This window comes from Notothenia rossii, assembly GCF_949606895.1.
Source record: "Notothenia rossii genome assembly, chromosome: 4".
NCBI classification, from domain to species: Eukaryota; Metazoa; Chordata; class Actinopteri; order Perciformes; family Nototheniidae; genus Notothenia; species Notothenia rossii.
The window spans coordinates 44,534,077-44,547,325 of NC_136902.1; the positions used below are offsets into that span (position 1 = coordinate 44,534,077).

At 42.6% G+C, this 13,249-nt stretch overlaps 1 protein-coding gene across 3 annotated transcripts; it reads right to left on the reverse strand.

Annotated features, from left to right (window-relative positions):
* Positions 1 to 6,554: 6,554 nt before the first annotated feature.
* LOC307036645 (uncharacterized protein) lies at positions 6,555 to 12,826 on the reverse strand. Of its 3 annotated transcripts, none has more exons than XM_079677145.1 (5): positions 11,417 to 12,826; positions 11,108 to 11,287; positions 10,794 to 11,029; positions 8,951 to 10,700; positions 6,555 to 8,845 (listed from the first exon to the last, which is right to left on the reverse strand). In XM_079677145.1, the coding sequence occupies exons 1-5, from the start codon at positions 11,679 to 11,681 to the stop codon at positions 6,621 to 6,623; spliced, it is 4,656 nt and encodes a 1,551-aa protein (XP_079533271.1). In that variant the 5' UTR covers positions 11,682 to 12,826; the 3' UTR covers positions 6,555 to 6,620. The 3 variants fall into 3 exon arrangements, with proteins under 3 accessions (XP_079533271.1, XP_079533272.1, XP_079533270.1); XM_079677146.1 differs by having other exon boundaries at positions 10,794 to 11,002; positions 11,417 to 12,719; XM_079677144.1 differs by having other exon boundaries at positions 10,794 to 11,287; positions 11,417 to 12,734.
* Between the last annotated feature and the right edge of the window lie 423 nt (positions 12,827 to 13,249).

Consider the following 13,249-nt stretch of genomic DNA (forward strand, 5'->3'; position numbering starts at 1 on the left):
TGGTTAACATTGAACATTAAAAGATCAGGCAGTTCAGGGAGAGTCGAAGGAAGGAAGGAAGGCAGGCAGGCAGGCAGCTTTGCATGACATTCTTCTGGACGTGTTTCATTGTGATGATAGTGAGGGTGAGTCAATCTGTTTGTAGGAAAGACAGTAGTTGAGTGATTACTGAGAGAAAATTATTAAAAGAGATAATTATTCAAAGTGTTGTTACTTTAAAGTGTTGTTACTGACCTTTTTCTCTTTTATTTTCTTTACCTCACCTGTAACTGCTGAGACCCTGAGGAACATGCACACTGGATTGACCTGCTCTGGCAACCTGATTTCCACTGTACGTAATAGTATTTGGTTATGGTATATTATTTATATACATCAAAGTCACAATGCACCCCCCAGAGACACACATGTATTGAGTGTGATATTTTGCATAGGTCATGTGAAATCATCTTTACATACTAGAAAACTATAGGAGCGGCACATTGTTTTGAAATTGAATTTTTAATATCCCATAATAAAGTTGATCTGTTTTCTTTATTCTTATCTCTTCCCAGCTCCCTCCATCACCATTCTCTGTTCCTGCAGGTCCTGCTAGTAGTTATATTCATGCCGCATTCGTCTCATTACTATGCATAAAAAGTGACAGGTCACACCTCGCCCAATTATGCAAATGAGCTAAGTCCCGCCTCCCTTTGTTTGAGGTGTGATATCCCAAGTAGGTGTGATATCCCAAGTAGGTGTGAGATCCGTCGATAGGAGGGGGTGATGTGTATTCACAGGTGTGAAAAAGCCCCCACTGTAGTGCCTTATGGCGTCAAAAAAAAAAAAAAAAAAAAATGCTGTTTCAATCACATTGGTATGCATAAAAAGTGACAGGTGGGCCCGCCCCCAAGTGTGTGTGTGTGTGTGTGTGTGTGTGTGTGTGTGTGTGTGTGTGTGTGTGTGTGTGTGTGTGTGTGTGTGTGTGTGTGTGTGTGTGTGTGTGTGTGTGTGTGTGTGTGTGTGTGTGTGTGTGTGTGTGTGTGTGTGTGTGTGTGTGTGTGTGTGTGTGTGTGTGTGTGTGTGTGTGTGTGACGGTCTCCCCTAACCCCTGCTGTGGACCGGGGCTACATCAAATCTTATTTTAGCCCCTAAAGAAAAAAGCCCATTATAAACATAATAATAAAAAATAGTATTGATGTATGTTACCACTTTCCTTCTTCATCAGACAGCCCCTTTCTAACGGGAATCTAAGCTAACATCTACTCTCGTCTCAAAGCCTCCTTCCTTCTGCGGCGATGCAGGCAAATGCTGCCCCTCTCTACTATACAAAAGTCACCATACAAACTTTATTGTCCTATCTAAATCTAAAGGTTTTAATATGATTTGTGTTAATTAGTTTACTAGCTATGAGGAAGTCCCTGTCTACATTGCAAGGATTAGACTGATGGTTGTAATGTTTTTGAGCCATTGACCTGGCTAAGGGTTTATAAGGATATCTCTCACACACACACACACACACACACACACACACACACACACACACACACACACACACACACACACACACACACACACACACACACACACACACACACACACACACACACACACACACACTATGGGGGTTTCACCAACTAATCGACTAGTCGACTAGTCGACTACCTTTACCACTAGTCGGCGCTGTAGGCCCTTGTCGACTAGTCGTGAAAAAAATTGAGGTAAACGAGGTGCTGCAAAATGCTCCAAAACACGTCCGACATTCTTATGTATGGCAGTACTTCAACGAAGATGTAACCAACTCCACAGTGAAGTGTCAGTTGTGTACAGCTGTACTGAAGCACAATACAAATGCATCTGCTATGCGCAACCATCTGAAAATGAGACACCCGCTGCCGACAGCTAGCATTAGCAGTAATGCTAGCACCAGTGAGCAACGGACCGGCGTCAGCACTGAACAGGGGCAAACGAACAGCAAGAAAACACGGGTCAACAGTGATGCGGATGTTGAGCTACGGGATTACTGCCAGCGGACACCGCATATCCCCACAATGGATAATCCACTGGAGTGGTGGGCAGAAAACGTGCACCGCTTCCCCCGCTTTCGAGGAGCTACCTGGCTATTCCAGCTATAAGCACCCCGAGTGAGAGGATTTCTTCCCTGGCAGGCAACACTGTCACCCGAAAGCGGTCAAGCCTCCTTCCCTCACATGTCGATGCGTTGGTGTTCAAACCAAACCAAAAATATGGAAAGGTGGACGTTATCGTGGAGGACAGCGAATAAAGTGTTGCGCACTGGATTTACGTGGCATTTATGTAAACAAGAGTTTTTTGCTGTCGATTTTGGTGAGTCCAGTTACTGTTTGTTATTTACTCAGCCATGTAACACAAATTAAAATGCAGTGTTTAATGTTACTGTTTGAGTTCCAATATAAAATACAGTTGTACACCTCTCTTTGTGTGTCTTTATTATGACGTAACGACTAGTCGACTACTATTTTGAAAAATGTGTCGACAAGTAAATATTGGTAGTTGTGAAACCCCTAACACACACACACACACACACACACACACACACACACACACACACGTGGGGGCGGGCCCACCTGTCACTTTTTATGCATACTAATGTGATTGAAACAGCATTTTATTTTTTGGACGCCATAACGCACTACAGTGGGGGCTTTTTCACACCTGTGAATACACATCACCCCCTCCTATCGACGGATCTCACACCTACTTGGGATATCACACCTCGAACAAAAGGAGGCAGGACTTAGCTCATTTGCATAATTGGGGGAGGTGTGACCTGGCTTTATGCATACTAATGAGACGAATGCGGCATGAATATAACTACTCCTGCTAGCTAATCAATGCTCATATTTTTTTACACAATTACAAATAAAGTCAATGGATTGTATGACATGAAGTTGTGCTTCATCCTGAGTCAATAATAATTTCATTCTGCCTTCATTCATTCTGCCTTCAACTGCAAAATTATTGTGGACTGCACCGACATCCATGTAGCTGCCCCCCAGTAAGATGAACCAAGCAAAGTTGACATACTCAACATACAGCTGTGCTCTTAAGTTTACATGAAGATATATAAAAATATGTAATAAAGTTCTAAAGCAAGTATTCGGTATATTCCTTGATAGCTTTTGTAGAAGGTTGTTTTTAAGTTTACTAAAATCTATCATTTCAACTGTTTCACTTTATAAAAAGGGAACAGGTGAGTAGAGCATCATTGAGTTTCTTATTCTGTCAGTAAATTATCCAAATGAAATGTTTTTCATTATTTTAGTCAACCGTAAACAAATTGATTGTACCTTTTAATAATGGCCTTACATGGACACCTTACAAAGTTAAATTAACTTCAGAAAATCAAATCTGTTCTGAGAAAAAACTAATAAATGTTTATAGATAGGAACTTGCCATCCCACTGAAAAACAGTCCGTAGAGATTTAAAGGCGTAGTTGTAGTTCAGTCCAACGTTTCATTTGGATTCATTTGACAACAGTCAACTATTCTCATAAAGAATATTTTTTTTTTCAAATTCAAAGTCAACTTTATTGTCAATCTTACTCAGTTTGTGTTTATAGACAGAGATCAAAAAGACGTTTCCAACAATCCTAAATACGAAAAATAAAATTATACAATTTACAGATATGTATACAAATATATATATCCTATATACACCATCATGTATAATGATGGTGTATGATGTAGAAGGATGTGGTAGATAACAAGTAAATATAGAGTTACATACAGATCCATGTTACAGCAAAAGATGGAATAACTAAGAAGCACGCAGTATCATAATAATTACATGCAACAATTAAATAGCTGCTCAGCATCTCCACCACAATCCCAATCTGCTGTGTCCTGTTTTCCTCCCCTCTGCATAACATCCCATCACACATACGAAACACAACGCAGAGTCCGAGGGTGTTAAGAGTATGTTTATTTAAATGTCCTCCTCTCTACTGGCCAACACAGGGAGCATATTCTGGGTGTATAATTTTTCCAGGAGGAGGAGATTTCCATGCCATGCAGGGTCTTTGGGGATGGGGATGATGATCGCCTCCTTCGTGGTCCACACAACAAAGTAGCAGAGACTCCGGTCTATGATGTGCAGCTGCCCTTGGACCTGGTGCCAGTATGGGTGATTCTCCTTGAGAATATATGACCAACCCTCCTCACGGAGACAGAAGGATGGTAACTGGACTGCCTCCGCGATGGTCATGTTCCACTGGCTGTGTGGACACTTCACCTCCAGCAGGGCAGATGGCTGCACAAGTCCATCGGGTGATGCTCCCAAAACACCCGACTCACTCACAAAGAGACCAGACTCGAACACTGTCACCCGATAGGCCTGCACAAAAGCCTTCAACCCTTCGGCCTCGTTTACAACCCCCCAGTTGACAGCCATGACTCCGTCCAAGTTGTACCCCCCAAGCACCCTCTTCATGGAGTGGATGAAAGTCCCGACCGCAGCACAGCACCAAAATTGCTGGCTATCAACCTGCCCTGTCTGTGTAACTGCCACTGAGGATTTGTCCGCTGTCCTACGGTGGCTCTCTGGATGGCAGCTTGCTGGTCTCTGATCACTCAGCAAGAATTGCCTCAAGCCCCCGACCCCCATGCTCCTTCACCAGCTCCGGCACGGTGACAATGGTCTGATGTTGAGGCCGCGGCTCTGGCTCAGGTGACAAAAGCCATGCCATGCCACACTGTGCGCCCCTCAGTGCAGACCTGAACCAGTCTACATCCTCAGTGGCGATGTCTCTGGCCAGTGGGTTGTATGTCTCCTCTCGATGTTGGTAAAGTTTAGACACCGGCTGGACTACTTTTGAAGTGCCAGGCTTCCTCCACTGGCACTCAACATCTGTGGAGCTGATCTGCCACATGGCAAATATTACCAATGCTGCAGCGTGGCTGCATTTGTACATCCCCCGTGCACAATCACAGACAGCGCTCTGCATCGCGCCATCGTCTCCCATGCAGATCGGTAAAAATATGTGAAATTTGCTAACGTGACTGCCATCTTTGTGATGGTGACGAGTATTGTGCGAGACCAGAGAACTGTAGTTCACTGAGCGGTTTCACACACAAAAATGTGTAACTTCACAGTTTTAAGACACATTTTTATTTTTTTGACTTGCAAAATGTTCTTTTAAATTGACAAACATCATATGTGTCATTCGTGGCACAATTCAAACGGGATCGAAAGATGACTTTTCTCTCTCCATTGACTTCAATGTATAATTTTCCGCTTCCGGGGTCCCATGTGTCGGAAGTAGATGGGTGGGACTTTGCCTCTCTATAAGGGCAAAGAGGCGGAGCCGAGGCGGGACCTGCTGCCACCGAGCTGAAAGTTCCAGAGCTAGCTGAAGCTACCAAGCTAAGCTAACATGCTCCCCATCTGCACACTGACGTGGCATTTTACATTTCTAAGGTAAGCGGACATGAAACTATTCAGCAAAACTATAAATAATAATCTAAGTTAATGAGTTTTTAGCATAATACTTCAGAATCTTAAAATCCCTTAACGTTTGTATGCAATTGTGCTAAATTCAACACTGGAATCAAGCAAATATGAATATGTTTGCATGACATTAGTTATTTATATTTTGATATCACCTAATTATACATTTAAGTCAAGCTAATGTACATGTGATGGTAGCTAGTTAGTGCTCTTACCTGTGAGGCCTCTTCCAAACAGCATAATAACCATACTGTATCATTAAAACTAAGTACCAGTTCTAGATCCTTGACTTTAGACAAACAATTCAAAAGACAACATGTATTTAAAGACCAATCTTTATTTGAATGTGCCTCTTGACCTGACATATTAGTTATACAGTAATAGTATTGACAATCTAAAAAAACTGAGCAACTCAACAGTCAACTTTATGTTTCTTATTGTCTAAAGCAGGGGTTCCCAAACTTTTTCAGCATGAGACCCAAAACAGAAATGTTGTGGTCCTAAGGGACCCAAGCTAAAAAACATTCAAGATTTTCCATAATATCTACATTTATAAACAAAGAATGCAACACACCATGAATTTAAAATGTAAATTAAAATGTTTATTTAATTATAAAAGTGCTTCGCAGCAATTAGGTTTCTCACCATAACAACCTTCCCTTTGAGCTTGCCCAGAAAAAATAAGGATCAAAGCAAAAAGACGAAACATGGGAAGTGCAGTCAACTATATACAGTACAAATCAAATTTAAATGATACAATTAACAAAAGTGCAATATTAAGTTTGTCACTATAGTTAGGGAAAGTTAGGTATTTTTTTAGCCATATCGTGAAATAATTTATTACCAATAGCTTTTTTTACCATATGTTCCTATAGGTGTCTAGTAACACCTCCCGATTTATCCACAGCCAAATCCTCTGGGAATTGCCTTGAGAGCCAATCAAAGTTAGGGTGCCCATAGGGCGTGGGTAAAAATAGTGAAAAAAATGTTTCTACCAAAAGTGACTTTTGAGATGTCTAACTAGGGGTTTTTAGGGGTGCTGAATCTGTCCCAGTCATTGGTTTTGAGTAAAAATGACTCCAACTCCATAAACAATCCATAAAAAGTGGTTTTATTGAACAATTGCAAATCAAAACTAGCGTTATTAGTTGACATTTTAACAAACCTCATCAAACTCCCCTGCATCTCCCTCACTATTATTATCATCTGGCTGGTTGATGTTCTGGCAAGAGTTACCATGACAGTTCCCACAAGCAGAAATACATTTGACTCCTTGCTTTTTACAGCAGCACCTGAGAGTGCCACAGTCACCTGCGCAGTTGCAGCAGACTAACTTCAGAAGGTAATCTGGTGCCATGGGATCTGTTGTAGGGACTGGTTCATAACCATGTTTTCCTTGTTTCCATCCATACTCAAGGACATCCAAAGATGGACTTTGTAGCATTAGCCAATCTCTGGTCTGGAGATATGCCCGCAGTGAGTGCTGTGCTGCAGCTCCTGTAGTTGGAGGCAGTTTCTCAGGCTTGATGCTCCCAGCTGCCGCCCGCTTGCTGAAGATATCAAATCTTAAATCTTCCAAATCTCCAGATGGATTACCACGGAATATGTTCTTGAACAGTTCGCAGCCAGCTTCGATGATGTCACTTTTCTTGGCTCTGATGTCACAGAACACATCCATGGCCCGCTCTGATTTGTCAGTCTGGCAGAGCTTGCTGAGCAACGTTGGTTTGCTAAACCCAGAAATTGCTGATACAGTATCACAGCCAGAGAAGCTATGTAGGAATATAAGGTATTTACGGTACCTCTCCGGGAGTGCCTCTCGAATCTTTCTGACATCATAAGATGTATCTTTAGCTGTCGTGAGGAAGACCGGGTGGTTTGCCCTATGATGGACCAGCATAACCAGGACGTCTGTGTCCTCAGCCCTCACCTCAACAGAAGACTCTATTGCCTCATTTAGTGCTGCAGACACGATGGAGGTGTCAGCATCATCAGAGCATAGTTGAACACTGATCCTAGCTCTTTGGAAGGTCTCAGCAAGGAGCAGAATGAGCTGAGCCTTGTTGTTCTTGTTGTCAAGAAACCTTTCCCGCGGAATGATGTTTTTTAAGTCTGGACGAATCTGAATGTCACAGCATGCATTCTTGGTTCGTCTCAGGTGGTCATGGTCCTTGGTGGAGCTACCATATCCATCAAAGACCACAGTGATCCGGACGTGCTGGCTACCCATGGACATCACAAACCGGAGGTAGCTCTCAGTGATGTCCTTCCACGTGAGGTTAGCCTCCCATTTGACGCTGTGCAGGAGCCAACCGCCATCAACCACCAGGCTTGTGCAGGTTAGTTTTTCAACAGGCTCCACAAAAGCCTTCAGGAACTTTGCTAGGGCAGCCTTGTCTGGCTTTCGCAACTTCTGATTCTTGTCAAATAGAGACATTGGTGTTGGCGTCAACTCAAAGCGCAAAGCTTCTTTGGTCTTGACTTCACGCTCACTAATGATGATGAGGCGGTTGAAGAGCTTGAGTGAGTCAGTGATTAGCTTCTCTCCATTGATTTTAGGAGCAGATCTGAGGCTTGCCAATGACTTGACCTTGTGCTTGGTTTCCATTGCATCCAGAACAGTTTTCCCATCCATCTTGGCCTGTATGGCTCTGCCAACCTCCTCTGCCTGATCAGCATTGACTGAGTCCCCAGGAGTGCTGCTGAACCCCGTCGAGAAAGATACCAGGGTCTTACTGTCCCGTATGGAATCAAAGGGGTTGACTTCCTCCAACCATCCAACTATGGCATTAACAGAGTCATTGTCTTTCTCCATCTGGGCTTTTGTGATGTCTGTGTGGATAGGTACCCTACGTTTGTTCATTACTCCTTCAAGCTCTTGGTGAATGAATGAGAAGTGGTTGAGAGTCTGAACCCAACACTTGTGAGCAGATTTGTTCCGGAACCGCCCTCTGCTTAAACCACCTGAGGATTTGGCCTCACGCATGAGTGTGGTTTCTATTGTGATGTCAGTCCATGTGCCTGACCACTCATGGTCTGAGAACCGGACTACATGGTTGCCATACACAGTAAACTTGGACAGAGTTTCCTGGAACATGGGACAGTCCTGTCGCTGCTGCATTAGTTGTACATAGAGCCTTGCTCCCTTTGCGTACTGATGGTGCCCTGCTGCTGCAAAGGTGTTCAGCATTCCAATGATGCAGCTGAGGTGACCTGTGTGGTCTGGGACACGCTCACTCCTGATAAATACCTTGATTAGATCGATTCTGCCATAGTACCAGACCCAGAGTGCAGGTGTTCTTCCAGCCTTAGACAAAGTCTTCAACCTCTCCTCCATCCTCTCCTTGAACACAGTGACTATCCTTGGTGTGTCCATGGAACCTGTTAGAGATAGACAGTTTTAATTGTATTACTACATAATGAGAAAATATAATTCGGCATACTCCGAGATAGTTTGAGACACAGATTAGGGAAAGGTCAAATTACCTCTTTTCATTTCTTTTGCAGTCCTGATGAAGTTCTCCATGTCTTCATAGTCCTGCTCGCTGAACGCAACATCTTTCAGCAAAAACTTGGTAATTGCCGCTGATGCAAGAAGGTGGAACCGGATGGCCTTAGCATAAGCCCTGCCTGAGAGAATGTGTTCTGCAGTGTTGCTGCCTGGGTAAACTAGCTGTATCAGCTCTTGCAGCCCTGAGTCTGCCATAATAACCCCAATAGAGCCCAGGAAGCTTTTCAGGAGATGAAACCCTCCTAGTCTAGTGATGATGGGCAAGTCAGACTGGAGAACTATCTGAGTTGCTTTCAGCCATATTGGCATGTCAAATGTGATGACAGCAGGAGACTGACCGCTGCGTAGGCACTCCATTAGAGTAGTGTAGATGGTTCTGTACTCGTTTGGGTCACCCTCAATGATTGGAAGAAACTCAATGAGGGACTTTTTCCTGCATTCAGTTTGATGTATGGATTTCATGAAGCCATTCCAGTTCGGATGTTCAAATGTGGCGTTGTAATTCTTGATAGCCCATCCTGCCATCCAACCAATGTCCCCTGACTTCAAAACCGGAGGGTCTTGGTGGAGATCAGCTATGGGAACCAAACGGATGTCTGCCAATCCTGCTTTGTTTTTTGGTACAAAGGACAGTATTTTCACCTCTGTTGCTTTGAGAGTTGCTACCTTTTCCTCAACTGCCATGTTCCTCCTTGGTATGGTTGTGTGAAGCTCATGTTGTCTTGTTGCTGGAGCAGGAGAAGTTACTCTGATCATGCCCATTGCATGGAATGCTGTGTTTCCTTGTAGTGAGGCAATGTTGAGATCTATATTATCACCAACACATTGATGAACAGTGCTATCGGCAGGAACAAAGAGGGCAAATGTTTGCTGATTCTCTTCATGCATTCCAGAACCACTCTCCTCTTGCTCCTCTGGCTGTTCTGCAGATAGGACTGCATCGACCTCTGCTTCCTCATGCTCCACAACATCTATACCATCTTCATCTGTGATTATGGTATCCTGGTCCATGCTACCACATCCATTTTTCACGTTCAAGTAACAATACTTGTAGTGATGGAGCTCAACATATGATTCAGAGTATCCTAAGTGATGAATACGGTCAATCAACCACTTTGATCCAAACATGTGGTCAAGCTGAATTGTAAGTCCAAGTTGGGAGGGCATAACTCCTGATCGAGGGCGGTATGCTTTCAGCAGGTTCTGTCCCCACATTGCCACCTTTTCGTCAGTTTTTACAATTGCCTTCAGCAACTGCTTGAGGCTGTCAGGAATCAGAGCAAGTTGGCTCTGTGTATTGGTCATGCTGTCTACTGAGGGATACTGCTTTGTGTCGAGTGAAACTCTTGCCAAGTCTCCACAGATCAGATGAATGGCAGTGGAAATTATGAGGTCTTTAAGTGCAGAATCATCCATGGTTTGTGAGGGGTTGATGACCTGCTGATGGTAGTCTCGGAGGATTGCCTCTGTAGTGTCTTTTAGCCACACAATGAATCTTCCTCCCTCATCTAATGTGAAACAGAGAGACTCCTCATAATGTTCCTGAAGCTTTTTTTTAAGATACATCCGTCCATATGTGAGACTTTTGTCCTCCGTGGGGTCAAGTTCTTCCATCTTCATGTGGATCTCAGCGAGACTTGTTACACCATGCTCCACTTCTTCATCCATCCATTTGCACAGTTTCTCAAACAGCAACTGCCTCTCCTCATCTGTAGGCCGTCCGACCTGTGGGGGAAAAACAACTTTTAATTGAAATGATTGGCTTCAGAACCTTGTCTACAGAGTCTGGGACTTCTGGTCTTGAAAAAAATATATTACCCCAGAGTTTGTAACTGGGTTCTCGAACTGGGACCTGCACCGAAGATGATACAGTGCCTCTTCAGCTACCAAATCTATTATTCCAGACAGGCGACCAGCAACTTCAACTCCCCAGGCATCTCCTCGTCTCACAGCTGTCTCCAACAAATTCCTTTTCAGTCTGTCCTGGAAGCGATTGTCAGGTGCACGATACAACTTCCGGGCTGTGTCTGGGTTATAGCCACATATATGATTTACTAAAGAGAGTTTTAATTTGAAAAAAAAGAAAGACCTTTCAAACTCATTCATGAGAATGTAGAAGACAGGCAACTTACTAGGGTATTTTACAAGCATTTCAACATTGATGCTCTTATTGCAGAGGATACAAACATCACGGTAGACCAGGTGTGCTGATGGGGTTTGGAATGTGGAGCTACCAGCACTTGAAGTACTTGGCCCAGACAGTACGCTGCGTCTTTTCATCCTGTCTGATCGTTGGTCTTGAGCATCTTGTCCTTTGGATGGATGAAAGACAATTTCGTGAGCTTTTATTCATGCCACAAAATGTATTGGATTGAAATGATGAGTTGAACGGAATGATTGACAGAAAGTGGCAACAACATTGACATAATGAAAAAGAAAACCTGAACGTTTCGCAATGGATACACTTCTCGAACGATGGTACAACTCGGTTCTACAATCCAAATGGTACTTCAGCTTGGGGTCATCTCCATCATTCCAGTCCTCATGTAGTCTGTTGATCAGCATTGCATCATCTACGATCTCAGAATAAGATAATAGCTGCTGATAACCTTTGTGAGTGACTTTTGAGAGTTTTTGCATTTCAGTCCCAGGACCACCACAGATGAAGCACCTCAAACCATGACAATTTGTGGTATCAACTTCCATACTGTCCTAAAAAGACAAGACAGCTCGGTGAACAATTACTTTTTCTTTTTGTTTACTAGGCAAGGCAAGGCAAAGGCAAGACTTATCAAACATATCATGCAGAATGGGTCCACACAGCCACATTAATAGATTATGTGTAACTATGAACAATAATCTCACTTTGAATCATATAGTGAGCCCACTATAAAATGACACAATTTACAACACAATTAATGTTGATCAATGACACAGAGACTATTTATAATGGTTTATTTAGCTAAGGTACTAGATTTGATATTAGCCTAATGTTAGCTAACTTAAGCTGGATGCTAGCTAGCAACATTCATTTTAGGCTGTAACTAAGAGATAAAAATGATGCATGGGCCTATAAATAAATGTATAGCCAACTAAACTTTAGAAAGCAAAATTATTTACTTACCATGTCAGAAAGTAACTTTGTTGTGGGCGTGTTGGAGCAGTGGTTAGTGTCTTCGACTGGTATACGGGAGGCCTGGGTTCAATCTGCACGCTTTGAATAAAAGCAGCTGCAAAATACCTCTACCTTGATATTCTCCACGTGCAGAGAAGTAATTATACTGAGCACGTACCTAGCAGATGTCATTACTGTAGTGTCTTTTAAATTCAGAGTGGATTATTCAATGTGTAGAATACATTTTTCACCCCAAATCCATAGGTTAAATTTGACAGATCAATATTTCAGGGTTAAGGAGTCATTTTGACTCAAAACTAATGGCTGGGATAGATTCAGCACCCCTAAAAAACCATAGTTAGACATCTCAAAAGTCACTTTTGGTAGAAAAAATGTTTTCACTATTTTTACCCAGGCCCTCTGGGCACCCCAACTTTGATTGGCTCTCAAGGCGATTCCCAGAGGATTTGGCTGTGGATAAATTGGGAGATGTTACTAGACACCTATAGGGACATATGGTAAAAAAAGCTATTGGTAATAAATTATTTCACGATATGGCCAAAAAAATACCTAACTTTCCCTAACTACTAGCTCAAAAACTATGTACAAACCATTTTAAAGTATTTTAAATGAACAAAGAACAAACATGTTGTAAACAGAAAGGGACAAAACACTAACTATAGGAAGTGCAGTATACAGTACATCACAGGTGAAACCACATTTAAATTATCAAAAGTGCAACATTAAGTTTGTCACTAGATCAAAAACTATCTACACACACTTTTAAATGAACAGAGCTGTTGTAAAACATTCTGAGAGACAAAGAAACTCCAACAATTGGCAACTGATTAACTTTACTGACTTATTTACAATATGTTCTCATCTGACATGCTAGAAGGGGTATTATATCATATATTGATACATGATATAATATAATAACAATTACATCTAATGAGAGGTATGTGGCTGGTTGAAGTTTTCAACCAGCAGATCTATTCTGGGCTGGGTTTTTGACAGTGCCAATCTGAGGTCATGCTCAGGATTTAGCCTGTTTCTGTATTTGTTTTTCAGGTATGCTAAAGTAGAAAACCCAGATTCACACAAGTATGTGGTGCCAAACTGTATCAATACTTCTACAGCTATCTTAGCCAAGCAGGAG

Bases quoted from the DNA above. Each gene is read 5' to 3' on its own strand.
- LOC307036645 (XM_079677144.1), bottom strand. From the start codon at position 11,681: ATGGAAGTTGATACCACAAATTGTCATGGTTTGAGGTGCTTCATCTGT. The intron at 10,701-10,793 runs GTAATATATTTT...TTTCCCCCACAG, and splicing joins ACCCAGTTACAAACTCTGGG to GTCGGACGGCCTACAGATGA. The intron at 8,846-8,950 runs GTAATTTGACCT...TATCTCTAACAG, and splicing joins TGCAAAAGAAATGAAAAGAG to GTTCCATGGACACACCAAGG.